Genomic DNA, 18,618 nt, shown 5'->3' with positions numbered 1-18,618 from the left:
ATTGACTTTTAATTCGATTGAATTAAATCATTTAGATCGTATATTGTATAGTTATTGTTTCACTTATCATTGCTCATTATTGTGTCAATATTATTTGAAGATAAAAGAAAAATTGGACAACAAATACCATCTATGATTCCTGCAATTAATGGTTTCAGTCGAACCATTGGTAACGTGAAAGTTCAGAACTCCTTTGAAAAGCTCAACAAGGAGTCACATCCACGTTCTTCATTTTAACAGGTATATTTTAATATCGTTAATATTTTGACATTTTAATCAATATTACATATAATTATAAAATAATAATACATTTTCTATCATTTTTTTAATCATATATTTTAATGATATCTTATGAGTATTATATTTTATACGAAATTAAGTGAGGTTAGAATTTAATGATTAGAAGCTAACAGATTTTCTTTTCTACAGATATAATTAATCATTAATAATAATTTATTGTTTTTGTAATATCGATAAAAAAAAGTATTTACTCTTTCTCAGCAATTAATATTTTAGATTATAAACAGTACATCTGTTTAATCTTGATTAGTTTTTTAGTTTTTATATTGCAACATGCTTAACATATTTTTGTAATCATTAAAATTCCATTAAGGCGTAAAAAATATGTTCTAATGTATATAAAATAATTATCTCAATTTATTTTTGAAAATATCATCAAATTAATAATGATTAACATTAATATTAATAATATATATTATATAGGTTAGGTAATTTTCTCAAATGAATAATTAATTATTCATTGTCCTTAGAGAAGAATATTAATGGATTTAATGATATAATTATAAATTTCAATACTTTAATATAGAAAATATCTGAAATATTTTGTTTAACAGTATAAGGACAAGTAGATCTTTGACATCATGCCGCCAAAAAAGTCTATGGAAGAGACTGATCGGTTAACCCGTATTGCTATTGTAAATTCAGACAAGTGCAAACCTAAAAGATGTCGACAAGAATGCAAAAGATCTTGCCCTGTAGTAAGAATGGGGAAACTTTGTATAGAAGTAACTCCATACAGTAAGAAGGCATCTATTTCTGAAGAATTGTGTATCGGATGTGGTATTTGCGTGAAGGTAAATAGAAATATAATCAATTTTTTTTTTTTTTTTGAATGAAATATTTCTCATTTTCAGCATCTTTAACAATTAGTACATATACTTATCTCTAACAATAATCTAGATTTGTTATTTAATCATAGTGTCTAAATGAATGGCTTATTTTTTCAGAAATGTCCATTTGAAGCCATTTCCATTATCAATCTTCCTAGTAATTTAGAAAAAGAAACGACGCATCGTTATTCCAAGAATTCATTTAAATTACATAGACTTCCTATACCACGTCCTGGTGAAGTGTTAGGTTTAGTCGGTACGAATGGTATTGGAAAATCCACGGCCCTTAAAATCTTGGCAGGAAAACAAAAACCAAATTTAGGTCGATTTTCTGTATGTATCCTAATCTTGTTATATGTATATATATATATATAATAAGTTTTTATTTTATATATAATTGCATTATGTTAATATGAAATAATATTTTAGGATCCACCGGACTGGACAGAAATATTAGGTCATTTCAGGGGGAGCGAATTACAAAATTACTTTACCAAAATTCTTGAAGATGATTTAAAGGCTCTCATTAAACCTCAATATGTAGATCAAATTCCTAAAGCATTAAGAGGAACTGTTCAACAATTTTTAGATAAAAAAGATGAATGTAAAAATCAAGTAGAAATTTGTCAAATGCTGGGTATACGTTCTTTTATTTTTATTACATTAAAATAAAGTATAATAATTATTGTGTGTGTGTGTTTTTTTTCTAATGTATTGATATTTTTATTGTAGATTTAATGCATATACTTGATAGAGGTGTCGAGGCTCTTTCAGGAGGAGAACTTCAACGTTTTGCTTGTGCTATGGTGTGCATTCAAAATGGTGATATTTTTATGTTCGATGAACCGTCTTCATATTTAGATGTTAAGCAACGTCTCAATGCAGCTGTAGCTATCCGATCTCTAATTCATCCAGATAAGTAAGTTAATCATAAAATGCAAATCAGAAAAATTTCTAATATATTTTCAACATAAAATTAATATCTTCTTTTTTATTTATAGATTTATAATCGTGGTAGAGCACGATTTATCTGTACTAGATTATTTGTCCGATTTTATATGTTGTTTGTATGGCGTTCCCGGTGCTTATGGTGTCGTTACTATGCCTTTTTCCGTACGAGAAGGTATAAATATATTCCTGGATGGGTTCGTTCCTACAGAAAATTTGAGATTCCGTGAGGAATCTTTAGTTTTTAAGGTTGCTGAAAGTGCAACTGAAGAGGAAGTTAAGCGTATGAACCATTATGAATATCCAGCTATGGTCAAAACCATGGATTCTTTTACATTGCATGTAGAAAAAGGACAATTCACGGATTCGGAGATTCTTGTACTATTAGGAGAAAATGGAACTGGAAAGACAACATTCATTAGAATGTTAGCAGGAAATTTACCTCCTGATGATGGATCAGGTATAATATATAATTTCAATGAGATCAATTTTATACATTTATTTATTTATTTGAAACGTTTGTTTTAACAGTGATGATTAATATTTCTTTTTATATTTCAGGAAGTATTCCACAATTGCATATAAGTTACAAACCACAAAAGATCAGTCCTAAGTCTCAAGGTGTTGTGAGACAATTGCTACACGATAAGATTAGAGATGCTTACATTCATCCTCAATTTGTAACCGATGTGATGAAACCATTGAAAATTGATGACATCATGGATCAAGAAGTACAAAATTTATCTGGTGGTGAATTGCAACGTGTTGCCATGGCTCTTTGTCTTGGTAAACCAGCAGATGTTTATTTGGTCGACGAACCTTCAGCTTATTTAGATTCCGAACAACGTTTGGTAGCTGCTAAGGTTATTAAAAGGTATATTTATAATTAAAATTTCATTTGTCTATATTATATAAGAGAAAATTAATTATTCAAGAATTTAGATAAAGCGATTTTAATTTCAATTTGATATTTTAGGTTTATATTACACGCAAAGAAAACAGGATTTGTAGTAGAACACGATTTTATTATGGCAACTTATTTAGCTGATCGTGTTATTGTATTCTCTGGTACACCTTCTTTGAAGACGACTGCACATAGTCCGCAATCTTTATTGAATGGTATGAACAGATTCTTAGAATTATTGGGTATTACTTTCCGAAGGGATCCTAATAATTTCAGACCACGAATTAATAAGAGTCAATCAGTTAAGGTATGGGTAATATATTATTATTATTATTATTACATTTTTCATAAGAATATTATTAATATAAATATTTTTTATTTGTTTTATTTATCTATTTATTTATTTATTTATATAGGATTTAGAACAGAAAAGAGCTGGACAATATTTCTTCTTGGAAGAATAAAAAGGAAATGTTGCCGTTCTTGTATACGAATTGAATAGCAACATATGCAAGATAACATTAAGATATTTCGGTGGACTTTATACTTTACACGCATTGGTAAAAAATATCTTAGATCGTCGTGATAATTCTTACAATAACAATAATAATAATAATAATAATAATAATTGCATTTTATGCGAAGAGATGTGAGACGTTTTATTTTCCAATTGAAAGAAATAATTTTCTTGTACGTCTTACCAAACTTTTTTCATTAATTTATATATATATATATATATCACATGAAAACATCACATCGTGAAATAATTATATCTGTGGAAAAAAAAATACATAAAAAAAAGATGAAGGAGAAAAAGAAGAAGAAAGGTAGCTGAAAGAGAAAAAGAAACTATGAAAAATAATTTAACACATGCAATATGTAATATCTTTTTGTATAAAATAAAATTCATTATAATACCAATATTTGTGCGCGCGTGTAGAATTAATTTATAATTAATAAGGTAAAAGACAAAGTAAAGAAGAAAATGAGAATAAAATACAAGTATCGTGATTTCTGTGTAATAATTGCTATGCAATATACGATCCATTGTAAGGATATAATGAAAATATATGCTATGTCATAAGAAGGAAATTATTATATTCAAAAATCTCCTATCTTTATTATTTTTTGTTCTTCCTTATGCAAACAATAAACGCGATAGCACTTGCCTAATTTATATTTATTTGAATAATGTTGAATTAATGATCGTTATTTATCATTTATTAATGATATTCCATGTATCGTATTATAATAATGTAATATTTTACAAAAACGGTAAGTTTTAACACATTAACCAAAATCTCTATGTAAACGTATAAGATATTAGGTTCTTTTTTTTTCTATCGTTTTTTGGAAACAAATATGTAAATATGGATAGATAAGCTATAATTGTTTGGAAAATATATATATATATATAAATAAATAAATAGCATGCTTATCAATATAAATGTGTTTACTTCGAAGAAATATTGTTTTTTATTTTTTTATCTTTTTTTTATCAATAGATTAAAACCCGGAAATATTTTAGATAATTTTAAACGATTATTCGTAATAATAATATGCACATTTCTAATAATTATTCATAACCATTCATATAAAAACTAAACCGAAAAATGTACTAGTGACATTTGAACAAAATCATTCAACATGTCGAATTTATTAAATACTTGTTTAATCCTTCCTTTCATCGTCTTATTAATTTCCACCGAGATCCAATGCAATCGTAAGTTTTAACAATTTTACTTTGTATTTTTTGTAACTTCAATGAAATTACAAATATTCGTAATTGAAATTATTTCGGTGTTTGATATATAAATATAATAATATAATAAATATATTTTATATACAATTTAATTTATTATATATTATAAATAATGTAGATGTAATATATCTACGCGCTAATAATCATATATAATATCTAGTCATATAAAAATATAATTTTTTTTATTTCAAATTTTTATTTAAGGAAATACAGTTATAATTAAACTTAATAATAATGTTTTATTTTTTATTATAAAGAAAATTTACATTACTTAGAAAACAACAAAGTACTTCATTCATTATATTTCTATTTCTGTGTATGTGCCTCATCATATAATTATATATTATTAACAAAAATACACTGGCAATATTATCCGTCAAAATATTCATTTTCGCCTATTCTTTTAATTCATTCATATCTTTAAAGATACATGCAAATGGTAATCTGCCAGAAATACCATCTTCATCAAATTTTGACCGCACGCGGTACCATCAGCAGTAATTTCGATCTCATGAAAGGTGTTTTCAGTTTCTTCATCAGAGTATGAAATAATTCTCATTTTATATTATTTTGGAGAAAATAATGAAGGGAAAAAAATATAAATTTTAAACTCTCTGTGATTTTTAAATAAAATTTTTGAAATTCAACAATAAAATTAATTAAATTAAATATTACCACAAGCGCATAGTAAAAATAATTTTATATGTAATATATTGTATTTTACATATATGTAATTATATGTAATATATGTATAATGCTTTTGAGTAATATATATATATATATATATATATCAGAAATAAAAAGAGGGTGGAGAGGTAAATAAAATATTAATAAATGCATTTATAATATATATACAAAATAACAAAAAAACTAAGAAATCATATCATTATAAATGAATATATAAATATTTATTTATAAAATTATATTATATAAATACTTAAACATTTATAAATATTCATTTATAAAGATATGATATAATTTTTATCTAAACAATATCAAATATAATTGTTTTCTAAACGAAATTAAGAAGCAATCAAAATGACTTCTTTGGGTAATTTGGTGTGTTAATATAAACATTTATTATATTTTATTAATTTGTTTTTTTTCTTTGTAATTTTTTTATTTTAGAGAGGAACCAAACGACAGTACAGCCTATAAGAACTGCAAGGGCCACAAATCAACCGGTTGTTTTATCGACACCAAAGGAATGTTTTCGTGACTGTGATGGAGCACAACCACTTTATTGTTACTATCACTTCAAATTGGAATATTTTACAACCATGGCAACGTATGAACTTTACAAATATTTTTTGTTTAATAATTAAAAGATATTTCTATTTTAATTCAATGCGGTATAAATAACGTCTTCTGGTTAGTGAACAAAATAGATCAATCACGAAGCAGCGGTGTGTGTGAAAACATTTAAAATTTAAAAAAAATATATCTATGCATATCACACAAGTCAGAAGTGAAACCTTCAAATGAGCAAATTTCGAGGATATAATTTATTATATAATATTATTATAATATTATTTGTACTTTTAATTTGTCTGTTTCCTTTCCCCACTACATCCCGATTTTGTTTTCTCACTACATCAACGCGTTTCATTTTTTCAAATCACACCCATTCTAAAGAAGTTTTCACTTCAAAAATTAAAAAAGTGTTTAATATCATCTTGTGTTTGTGATATTTATAAAAATGTTTAATAATTTTCTGTAGTCCTTGCAACGTCTGTCGAACGAACAGTTTTGAGAGATCAAAGAATCAATCGGCTTGTGAATGTATCACGGGAGATGGCTATGAAAAAACTATATTTTCAATCAATCGTCAATTTCCTGGCCCAAGTATACAGGTAAATTATTAAACAAACAAAATAATATAATTTGGAATAATATAAATATAAATTTTCAATACAGATTTGTTTTATTTATTCGAAAACAAAGTAAAGTAGTTAATCAAAGTATTAAATATAAAAATGTATTTAAATTACCTTACAAAAGTATTCTCATTATTTTGTTTATTTCATAGGTCTGTCAACACGATAAAATTATAGTTGACGTAGAAAATGCAGCAGAAGGTACAGATACAACAATCCATTGGCACGGAGTTTTCCAAAAGAATTATCAATATTATGACGGTGTACCTCACATAACTCAATGTCCAATTTCAGCACCTAATACATTTAGGTACAATTTCTAGATTATTTTTCATTTAAAAGTAATAGATCATGGATAATAATTCGTTATTGAATATAATTTAATTTTTTAATTTAATTACTTTTTTAAGATACCAATTTGGTGTGGATAATGCTGGAACACATTTTTATCATTCTCACTCAGCATTATATATGATGGATGGACAACAGGGACCTTTGATAGTACGTTCGCCTAAGAGTCAGGATCCTAATAGAAATTTGTACGACGAAGATACATTTGATCACGTGATATTTTTGAGCGATTGGATGCATTCATTAGCAATAGAACATTTACCTGGAACATTTGCTGTGAAGCCTGGTCAAACTCCTGATAATTTTCTTATTAATGGTCTAGGACAGTACACGGTAGATATTGTTTATAATGTTTATTTTGTTGTTGTAGTTGTTGTTGTTGTATCTAACTATTATCATATAATAATATACTTGTTATTATAAAAAAACATGCAGGATCCAAATACAGGTACAACAAGTAATACACAACTGGCATACTTTAGCGTTGCTAGCGGTAAGAGATACAGGTTCCGAATGATCAATTCATTTGGCACAGTATGTGCGTCAGAATTCTCTATACAAAATCACAAATTAACTGTAATTGCAACTGACGGTGAAGATATACAGCCAGTGGTAGTTGATAAAATTATTAGCCTTACAGGTGAAAATAATTGCATTGAATTTCGATACGTATTTTCATGTTTTTATAGTATAATATATTATATTTAAAAATTATATTCGATAGGTGAACGTTATGATTTTGTTTTGAACGCCAATCAACCTAGCAGTTCATATTGGATTCAATTGCGAGGTCTAGATGAATGTGCGGCCTTAAAAATTTCCCAATTAGCTGTACTCGTTTATGACAACAAAGTAGTTTTACCGCAAGCAGCTAGACCTACTTATGATAATCCTATAAGCACTAATACTGACATTGTAAGTGTATGCATTTATTTGATAATATATTTATTTTATTATTGAGTTTCAATTAGAAATTTATTTTCAGGAATTGAATTCGTTAACTGGCAGAGATTGTGGCAGTCAAACATTGACAAATCGCATTTGTATAAATCAATTAAAGTACGCGAAAAATACACCCCAAACGGAACGAAAAACATTCCCGGATGTTCGTTTTTACTTACCTTTCAATTTCTTTGAATACAAAAAATCAATGTTTGCTCAAAACTCTGAAGATAGGTTCTTTAGTAAGTCAAATAAAATATGTCAAACTTAATTTTTAAATCGAACCTAATGATTTAATGAAATATATATATATATATATATTACTTTTATTTTCAGTTGCCAATGATAGGACTGTAATAACAAGTTTAGTTTCCAATATCAGTTATTCTGAACCAGATTCACCACCAATATCGCAATACAACGGTTACGAACAGCTTTGCGGTCCTGAGAAAGTTTCTACTTGTACAACACCGTGCTTCTGCACACATGTTCTAAATATTCCTTACAATTCATTAGCTGAAATTTTGCTATGTGATGTAGGTAAGAACAATATCGTTTCGTTAACTTATGCATAAGATTTTTATCATTTTTTTTTTTTTTATAGCCAAAGAGGCCTATCGATATACGTAGGATTATAATATTCATTCATAATTCTAAACAATTTGTAAAAACATTTGAAAACATTTATATTACAGATGCGAGTCAAGGCTTACATCATCCCTTCCATTTACACGGTTACAGTTTCCAAGTGATGGCGATAAGAGAATTTAATGGTAGTAAACCCAATCTGACACAACGAAGTGAATTCCTTCGAGACTACGACGCAGGTCTTAGAAGTGGTAGATATAATCAACAAGCAAGAAAAGATACCATTAAAATACCGGTTGGAGGTTGCGCGATTATACGTTTCTATACGGATAATCCAGGTATGAAAACCTTTGAAGTTGATACTTTGATTAATTTTGTTTTATTAATTCAACTAATTATTATTAATATTATTATTATTATTATTATTATTATTATAGGATGGTGGCTATTTCATTGTCATTTCTTATGGCATACGGTATCAGGTATGGACGTAGTTGTTCATGTAGGTGATGAATCAAATATGCCACCGGTACCACAAACTTTCCCGGTTTGTGGTAGTTACAAGCCGGAGGTGTATATTTAAAATATTCAAAATCCAAAGATTGCTGTAACAAAGTTAATTCATACTAAGCTATCCAATTTCTGACTACTGATATGAAAATATGATTTTATTTTTATCGTTGCTGTTAATTTGTTAATTATTAGTAATTTGTTAATTGTTGTTCATACAAACAATTTGATATTGCTACTTGTATAATTATATTGTTATCGTTGATATATTTATTGTTAACTGTGTGCATTTATATATATATATATATATATATATATATATATATATATATATATATGTATACTTATTATTTTGTTGTTTAATGACATCTTTTCTTTTGTTTAAAGTCGACACTAAAAAAATAAAAAAAAAATAAAAACAATTTAGTCGATTTTATAAAAGATAAGATAAATTTAATTAGAGATGTTTGTCAAGATGATTTGTTTTGTTGTTTTATGAGGTATTTCTTTATTCAACAATCGGAATATTACAATATAAATTAATATGATTGATAAAAGAGATACGCGTTTTTGTTTTTTGTTAATGTCTTCTTCTTCTTCTTCTTCTTCATTTTCTTTTCTTTCACCTTTTTCTTTCACCAAGCTGTCGTGAGATATGAATGAAGAGTAACACGTCTCGTCGCTGCAAAACGTTTTACGAACGAATATATTTATATTATTTTTAAATACATCGTCGAATAGTTGTCAATAGAGCCGTATAAAGTAGTAGTAGCAGTAATAGTAATAGTAGATTAGTAATAGTAATAGTATTTAATAGTGATAGTTAAAGTATTCGTCGAGACGTGACTCCGTTCGTTGAAAGTAATGGATCAGCGCCGAAAAAAATATAACAGATTAATTTGTTTGTTTTTTCTCTCTTTTTTTTTCTTTCACACATTATATTAAAGTATATAATAATAATAACATAACGTATTCGTTTACATAATAATAATAATAATATATAGTAATATATAATAATATCGTAACTGCATTTATATCAAATATCGTATTGAGTACGCTGGAACAATCGAAACGTAATCAGCCTCTGTATATATATATATATATATATATATAAGGGGTAGCTATATAAAATTGATTTGGATAAATAGCGCTTAATCCCTCTTATATTTTCTTCTTCTTCTTCTTCTTCTTCTATTTCATTTTCTTTTTTTTATTCCTTTTCCTTGTTAACATTTGATCATAAGTTCTCCAATTCTTTTTTTTACATCCCCATTTTTCCACCCTTAAGTTTGCTAATATACGAATCGCATTGTAATATTTTTGTATTATTATTATTTTTATTATTATATATCTCTAAATATAAGTTCTTATTCGCACGTAGGTCGAGTCTTTCCATTCGAGGATTATACGTCTCGTTGTTCGAGAATAATACATTTGATCAGCCATATTGTCGCAACGCAGTGTTCTTTTTCTCTGCCTCCCACTTACGCACCATGGCCGCCATTTTGTTTTTCTTATTCACGACGACATATCTTTCATTCGTTGAAATTTTTCACGCTGTTGTCTTTTCTTATTCTATTCTTATTATTATTATTTATTTATTTTTGTTCTTTTTAAATGTCTTTTTATCATATTTTTCAAAAACAAGAAAAATTAAGACGAGTTTAAAAATGTATTATTCTTATTAGTAGGCATTATTACACATAGTTCGAATTTTTCTTTACATTCTATAAAAATCCCATCGATCGTCTGTCTTATTTGACTATTTCTTATATTTTTGTAGTTTTTCGTATCTTATTTTTTTTTACTTTTTTATTTATTTATTTTTTTTTGTTGGTCTAGGCTATATCAAAAGGAGATTACATATTATTATTATAATTATTATTATTATATAAATTATTATACACATTACAAACTATGAGTGTATTTCGTTTGTGGACTATTCCATTTTAAACTCGTCTCACTTTCCTTCTTTTTTTTTTTTTCTTTTGTCTTATCTATGCTTATGCGTGTGTGTATATGTATATATGTATATATAGTATATATACATGTACGTGAATAATTGCCATTCTTTAACAATAAGTCTTTTTTTATCGGCGAACATGGTGTCGTTAATCCAAACGAATGGCGTGCGATTCAGATGTGTCATCGTCATAAAACTCTTTTTATGAGTGTATAAATCATCACAATCTATGTTTAATGCTGTAAATAATCTCTTAAATTGTCCTTAAGCTTACATAAGAATCTATTCTTACTATCACAACTCCTCAGCACAATTAAAAAATTACAAAAAAAAAAAAAACATCTATAGAATAAAAATCTTGATTTCTGTCTTTTCCCCATTTTAATCGTCTTTCGTAAAATAAAAGAACGAATAAGATAAAATTGATAAAAATTGATAAAAGTTGATATTATTAAAAAAGAAAAGATTCAAATTAAAATCATTAAAATCATTAAAATCATTTTTCTTTTGTTCCTAATATTATTAAATATCTCGAAATTAAAACGTTATTATATTGTTTTTTTTTTTTTTTTTTTTAAGAAAGAAAATAGGAAAAAATAGAAAAATCAATTTTGTTGTTGTTGTTGTTGTTGTTGTTGTTGTTGTATGATTAACTATACATAAAAAAGAAAAAAAGAAAATACCTCTCACATTTTTGGCACACACTTCTTTAAGCAAGAAAGCAATTCTTGCAAGCCTGTGTCGATAACGATACGCGAATTTCTTTTTTATCGACTCACGGTAAATCAAATTTCTTCTTCTTATTTCTTCCTATTTCTTTTCTTTTCTTTTTTTTCTTTTTCTTTTTCTTATTGATTTTAATTACAATCAAATCATTTTCATATAATCATTCTCATCGTCGTTATCATCATTATCATTTTTATACTAATAGAGCACGAACAATCATCACTACCGAATGAGCTACGTACGAATATCGGTACGGATACTATATATATATATATATAGACCGTTTACAATAAATATAAATATATTGTCGATTATATATATCAGAAACCAGAGTATCTCCATCCCCGTAATTTCCGATTGAAACGTACGCGGCTGATGGTCCAGTTTATAAATTGATATATTATGTGTATTTTTTAAGTGTTGAACGATCGTCGTCCATCATATATACACTCTCCACGAACGTGTATATCTTTCTTTTATTTTTTTCATTTGTTTCTTTTTTTTTCTCTTCACCTTATAACAATTCGAGATTTTGAACGAACTTTTTTATACTAAATATCGCTGCTTTTTATGTTCATGCACTCCTCATCTTCTTGTAACTCATTTTTATCGTCAATTTAGTAATACACATCCATACAAAGTGTTACGCGATACCGCTCCTTCACCTCTCCTCTTATTTATTTATTTATTTACAAGACTAGAGTCTTATTTCAATAATCCTGACAGCCTGCTCGATAAATGTAAAATTATTTTGTTTTTTGTTTGTAATAAATAATTATTTACTTTGAAAGTGAATTTATGATTTAACTTTTTTTTTTAACATAGCACATGTCGTTGTAATTTCATTTTGTTTTTTTTTCAATTACAAAATTAGACAATTTTTTAGGCAACAATGATAATTATTGAAATACAAATTAGTTATTTACTATTGGGGGAGAAAAATCAAGAAATATTTATAACAAAAGTAAAAAAAAGATAAGAAATAAAATAACTTAACGAGCAGGCTGAATGAATTATGTGAGTACGATATAGTAATTGTAATCTTAAATGTTACATATTTAAATCGTCTTACATGTTACGAGATTAGCGCCCACGAGAAATTCTACGATAATGATAATTATTTCGATCAATTTTTTCATTTTTTTTTCTTTTTTGTTCTTAATTTCTCTCACTCTCTCTCTCTCTCTCTCTCTCTCTTTTTGTTCTATCATTTTATTCCAACGCAATGATTGTTGTTTTAATTATACGATCAAGCACCGTTTCGTAGAGCACCTTCGGTATAATGATCATTATAAAAAAAAAAAAAAGTTTTCTTAACAAATGCAATTCTATCTCTATTTCTATCTTTCTCTCTCTCTCTCTTTTCTTCCTCTCTTTTTCTCAATTCCATCGAGATTACTCTGTCGGTAATATACCGACAAGTCACAGACAGTTTAAGGATGTTCACATTGCGTTTTTTTTTTTAATTTTATATTTTTTAATTTATATATCCAAAGAGAAGAACAAATTTTGTGTAATCATGGGTATGTTAATGTATGTATGCATGTGTTTGTGTGCGTATGTGTATGTATTTATTCGCATCTTTATTTTACTTCCCTTTTCTCTCTTTCTCTCTTTGTTTATCGAACATCTAGACGCTTAAATATTAAGTAAATTAAGTTTTTTTTTCTTCATTCCTTAAATCAATCACCCTATTCCGTCATCTTTATCACATTAATCATATTTTTATCATGCATATGATTTTTAACGTGTCTCTCTGTGTTTATCAATTTTAATTATTTTTATTTAATTTTTTATCATCTTATTTTGTTTGATTTGATTTTGTCATCTTTTTTTTTTGTTCTTTGTCGGTAAAGAAGTTTGTTAATGATAATAATAATATATTATTATAATATTAAAAGAAATAATTTATATTGAGACACTATGATTGATGTATTTGAGTTTTCTTATTGAAGAAAGAAACGTAATTCTTGCTGTTATTCTTTGGTTAAGTTTTATGTGTTTCTTCTGTCTTTGCCTCTCTCTCTCTCTCTCTCTCTTTCTCTCTCTCATTTTTCTTTTCTATTTCTTTCTCTCTTTTCTTCTTTTTGTTCTATGTGTTCTAGAAGATTGGGTAATCCTGTTTTTATTTCTTTTTTCTTTCTCTCAATTTTTCTCTTTTCCCGCCTAATGTTGGTTTCAAATTCTTGTATGACTGATTGTCGTACTTATATGAAATTTTTACCTTTGGAATGTCAAACACGCAGGAAATCATTTTACATTTTCCATCTTCTCTTTTCTTCCTTTTTTTCTTTTTTTATTAATTTTATTCTTTCATTCCTCGACAATTGTTCAGAAACATCTCTTTCATTTTCTTTCTTTCATGGAACTATTTCGAAGTAAAAAATGAAGGAGTTACTTTTTTTTTACAACAAGTTCTAAATATTTCGTAATAAATTCGGGATCTTTTTAAATGTATATACATAAAAAAAAAAAAAATTAATCAATCACGCGTATTAAAAAAATCTTCTAAAACCGTGTAAATCGTGTCCGTGTCTTTTGATATCTTTTATTTTTTATTGATTAATTGCAAAGAAAAAAAGTTTCACACAGGGGAATTCTCGAAAAGTTTCTAGGCGCGACAAGAACAAACGTATCTAGGGGAATTTTAAAGATCAATCATTACTTTATTTCTCGAGACTCTTTAAGATTTATAATTAGGCTTGTTAGTTTAAAAAAAAAAAAACTGATCTTAAAAAGTCTCGAGAAAGAATAACAATTGATTTTTAAAATTATCCACGACATTTTCTCTTTCTTTTTATCCATCTAGGAACTTTCCAAGGTCCTTCCTGTATATAATATATTATAAGCTATCAAATAAGTAACTTCTGTGAAGGCATTGTTCATTTAATTCTATTTTTCATAACCTAAAAAATGATTAGAACACTAACCCGAATTTATCATATGTATGTTTTGGATAAACACCCTGTACGTATATATATATATAATATATTTATAATTATCTATATAATTAACTCATGTCGAAGAGAGTATATAATAAATCAGCAAAATTCGGGTCTCACATAGGCTAAAATTTGCGATAGGCGGATTGTCAAGGAATATATTTCTCGTAATTATATTTTGTTCATCTTATTTTTTAATATCAACTCTCTTCGTTCGTATCGTGTCTCATTTCATTAGTTCCATTTCTTTCTTTTTTTTTTTTTTATAACTATTTTGTGTATCTTAATATTTGTATTAATTTTGTCTCCATTTTTAATCACATTTATATTTCACTATTAGAGAGAAAAATCATCTAATGATATTAATTTTAATTACATTCAAACACCATCGGCGTCAATCGTTTTTTTTTTTCCTTTATGAATTTATTATAAATCCACTTTTCAACCATATTAAAATATAAATATAATTTATCATTTTTTAAATGCCATGCATTGAGCACCATCGTTTCGAAAAATTCGACATAATCATTGAACCCCTTTCCTCAACATCGATAAGAACAATAAAACAAAATGGCTCCCAATGATTATCAAAGTAATATTTTAAACAAAAACTTCCCTAATAACACAAAATATTGAATACATGTGTATTTAATATTAAAAAGAGATTTAATGTCTTTTTAATATTAAATACATATGCATTCAATATTTTTCAATATTTTCTGCTATTAGCGAATTGTTTCATTCGTGGTGCATCGCGAGCGCCATTGTTTGAAAATAATCAACACGATAATCGACCAATAAAAATCAATTTGACTGATATAAAACACAAAATAAAATAATGACGAAAGTTTAGTAATTCATTTTACAAAACAATAAGAAAAAAAAAACACCGAAAAACTAAAGGATAATTTTCTATCCTCGACCGATTCAATCATTCCTATTGGTCTTTCCTTCATCCACCATATTGTTTTTCTAAAATTCCTATATAATATTAGGAATAAAACGTTTGTATCGTCCGGAACTTTGCTCGCCTTTGTCTACGTCATGGCAGAGATCCAGGAACGAGACAACGGAGCCGTCGAATAAAACACACACGGGGTTGAGAACAACGATGGCTTCGTTCTCTCTATCTCTTTGTCTCTCTTTTGATTGAATTGATCTTTTCTCTCTCTCTCTCTCTTTCTCTCTCTCCTTTCCCCTTTATTTATCTATTCTTAGTTAGTTTTTTTTCACATATTTTCATCTTCAATCTTGTTTCTCTCTATTTTTTTCTAAACTTTTGTAATTCAGCATTAGAGCTCGGAATGATCTCTTTCTCTCTCTCTCTCTCTCTCTCTCTTTCTTTCTTTTTATCTCAATCTTTTTCTCTCTATTTCTTTAATTTTTTTTTTTTTTTTTTTAAATAGGGAACACGAGCGTATATAGCTACGACGGGTTTCTCGATAATGTTCTAACGTAGGAGGACGAGTGGTACGTAGGAGTTAAAAGAAAAAAGTCCGAACAAGAGAAAAAGAGAAAGAGAAGGAAAGAGAAAGAGAAAGAGAGTGAGATAAAAGTTCGGGTTCGTTATTCTCTCTTCTCTCTTTGTGACTCGTCTTTCATCTCCCCCTTCCACCACTGTCTCCTCCTTCTCCTCCTCCTGCTCTCCTTTCTCCTCCTCGTCCTTTTTTTAAAACCCTTTCCCCCTGTTAGTATCTTAAATCGGTAGGGGATCGTCGTCGCAGCGATGCACAAAGCCATGTTGTTGGGGTCATCCACTTGTATGTTCCGGAAGTAGTATGCTCACCGATTTACGATTCGTATTGGTTGTTCCTGTTGCTGTTGACGTCGTTGTCGTCGTCAACGATGACGATGACGTTGAAGAAGTTGTCATTGTCGTAGTAGTCGTCGTTGTTGTCGTTAAAGTCGTCATCATATTTGGTGCGACTAGGTTGTTTGTCGTTGACATTGACTGAACAACAGCAAGCCCGGACGGAGGTCGATGGGCTGGTGCTACTACACGCACTTCCGGTCTCGGTGAGGCCTCTCTCAATGGACTACCAACGCCAACAAATTCTTCGTTATTAACCAGCATCGATGGCCTGTAGTACACAATAAATGTTTTCAATATGAATGTCTAAGGTTAATTGAGTTCGGTTAACAAAAGTTCAGTTATTATTATTGTTATTATTAATACTATCGATGAATTTAAATGAATTCGTTGAAAAGGTTAAAAATCATAAACGTGGGTGGAAATTTGTCAATGACTGCAGTTGTATAAGGTTAATATTACTTTTACATATGGTTCAATGATCTTAATTGAAAGTTATTTCTATGTATATGTGTGTATGTATTCTGATATTTAAAAAAATAACAAAATACTTGATAAAAATAAAGTTTATATATATATTTTGTTTTCTTTTTTTCTAACAAATTTTTAAAATAAACTTTTCCTAATGTTGGATCATTAAAAGTTTTGAAACTTTCGGGTATAAGTTTGTCTATTTGAGGCACACATACACACAAACACACACACACCTATATATAAATATATAATAATAAATTTAGAAATATTTAAAATATATAATGGAAAGATATTATATATGAAAATGTTATTTTAGTTGACTAAAATAACATACGTTATTACTACATTTATATATGACGTCAAAACCCATAACAAGGGAATAGAATAAATAATAAAAATGTCCAACTATTCTTGCCTACCTGTGTTGCGGGGGTGGCGTAGGTGTCCGCGATAACGGAAAACTTGCGACTTCTCTTGTCACTGAAAGCGACCGAATCGATCCAAATGTTTGGTCCGGCGACAAATTGGCCCCAACACTTTGTACCATGCCACTGCTGGAACACGGGACTTAGATTAACCACCCATGATCGTTTTGCTATCAATTTATAATTTCTATTTTTAAAATATTGGGACAGGGGTCAACAATAAAACTGAGTGATTTTTACAATTCCTTTTTTGATTCATTGTTCATTCAGATTAATAAAGAGTTTAATAATAAAAAAAAGGTTCATATCAATCAATAAAAAATTAATTATAAAAACCACGTAAAAATTTTTCGATTCAATCAAAGATATATTTTGTTGTAAATCAAATATATATCAAAAATATTTCGATTATGTTTGAAAATAATATAAAGAATGGTTAGAGGACAATGGCAGATATATATATATGTTCAATATTTTCTAGGATGTAATATCTTTGTCTCGACGTAGGGGATACACTCTTATAGATCAGGGGTTCTCAAACTTTCCAAATTTTCTATCACGTAAATAAAAATCAAAAGATATATGTGTAGTATTTCATAAATGTATTTTAATTAATAATTAATAGCAAATTATATATATATATATATTTATTTAATATATAATTAATAATATATTAATTATATAATAATAATATATTAATTATTAGTATTATAAAGTAATCACATATATTTGTTATCACACATATTGAAAAATAGATATACATATATCATATGCATGTTGAAAAATTATGAAAATTTTTGTAATGCAATTTAATATCAAGATACTTAATTAACTGTTACATTTAATATACAAATATTTTATAGAAAAATTGTACCATCAAAAATAACGTAATGTATCATTTTAATGGTACACGTGTATGATATGAGAAACACGATGTTTTATTTCGATAGAATATATTAAAGGAAAAGTATACAATCGAAAATCGATTATGGATATATATATATATAAAAACGTTATTGTTAGGAATAGGTAACTACAAAATTAGGATGTTTTTATTGTCATCCCTCACAGTAGAAAAAGAAAAAAAAGAAAAAGATGAGGTGGTGGTAGAACGTTTGGTTGGTAGAAGAGAGCCAATTCTACAGACAATAATACCAGTTTTATGATCGTTTCTTAGCCGGATATAGAATCCTATCAATTATGCATTCACTTGGGGTTGATATCTTTAGAACAGTTGGTTCTCTCTTAAGAACTGATATCGTTTCA

General features: G+C 27.5%; 3 protein-coding genes across 7 annotated transcripts in view; 2 read left to right on the top strand and 1 right to left on the bottom strand.

Annotated features, from left to right (window-relative positions):
• Positions 1-56: 56 nt before the first annotated feature.
• Positions 57-4,074, top strand: pix (ATP-binding cassette sub-family E member 1 pix). Its single transcript, XM_015318100.2, has 9 exons — positions 57-240; positions 855-1,094; positions 1,248-1,463; positions 1,560-1,767; positions 1,863-2,049; positions 2,132-2,538; positions 2,640-2,952; positions 3,055-3,289; positions 3,399-4,074. Exons 2-9 carry the CDS (start codon positions 882-884, stop codon positions 3,444-3,446), a joined length of 1,827 nt encoding a protein of 608 aa, XP_015173586.1. The 5' UTR covers positions 57-240; positions 855-881; the 3' UTR covers positions 3,447-4,074.
• A 486-nt stretch (positions 4,075-4,560) lies between these two features.
• Positions 4,561-11,314, top strand: LOC107064897 (multicopper oxidase 3). Its single transcript, XM_015318082.2, has 11 exons — positions 4,561-4,705; positions 5,873-6,032; positions 6,465-6,597; positions 6,774-6,931; positions 7,032-7,305; positions 7,408-7,612; positions 7,697-7,887; positions 7,958-8,156; positions 8,251-8,454; positions 8,610-8,840; positions 8,940-11,314. The coding sequence occupies exons 1-11, from the start codon at positions 4,630-4,632 to the stop codon at positions 9,083-9,085; spliced, it is 1,977 nt and encodes a 658-aa protein (XP_015173568.2). The 5' UTR covers positions 4,561-4,629; the 3' UTR covers positions 9,086-11,314.
• LOC107064872 (uncharacterized) overlaps positions 10,832-18,618 on the bottom strand; it is a 50,225-nt gene continuing 42,438 nt past the window's right edge. For 4 of the 5 annotated variants that reach the window (XM_015318028.2, XM_015318026.2, XM_015318029.2 and 1 more), the window contains exons 5-6: positions 17,347-17,481; positions 10,832-16,724 (exon numbers count right to left, since the gene is read on the bottom strand). In XM_015318028.2, the coding sequence (XP_015173514.1) occupies positions 16,394-16,724; positions 17,347-17,481 (466 nt within the window). In that variant the 3' untranslated portion in view covers positions 10,832-16,393. The remainder of the gene's footprint in view (positions 16,725-17,346; positions 17,482-18,618) is intronic. The other variant, XM_015318027.2, reaches the window with a different exon arrangement.

The sequence above is a fragment of the Polistes dominula genome, unplaced genomic scaffold (assembly GCF_049000335.1).
Source record: "Polistes dominula isolate Pdom_NZ unplaced genomic scaffold, Pdom_raw_medaka contig_16, whole genome shotgun sequence".
Lineage (NCBI taxonomy): Eukaryota > Metazoa > Arthropoda > Insecta > Hymenoptera > Vespidae > Polistes > Polistes dominula.
This window is presented reverse-complemented; position numbering and strand designations above follow the sequence as displayed.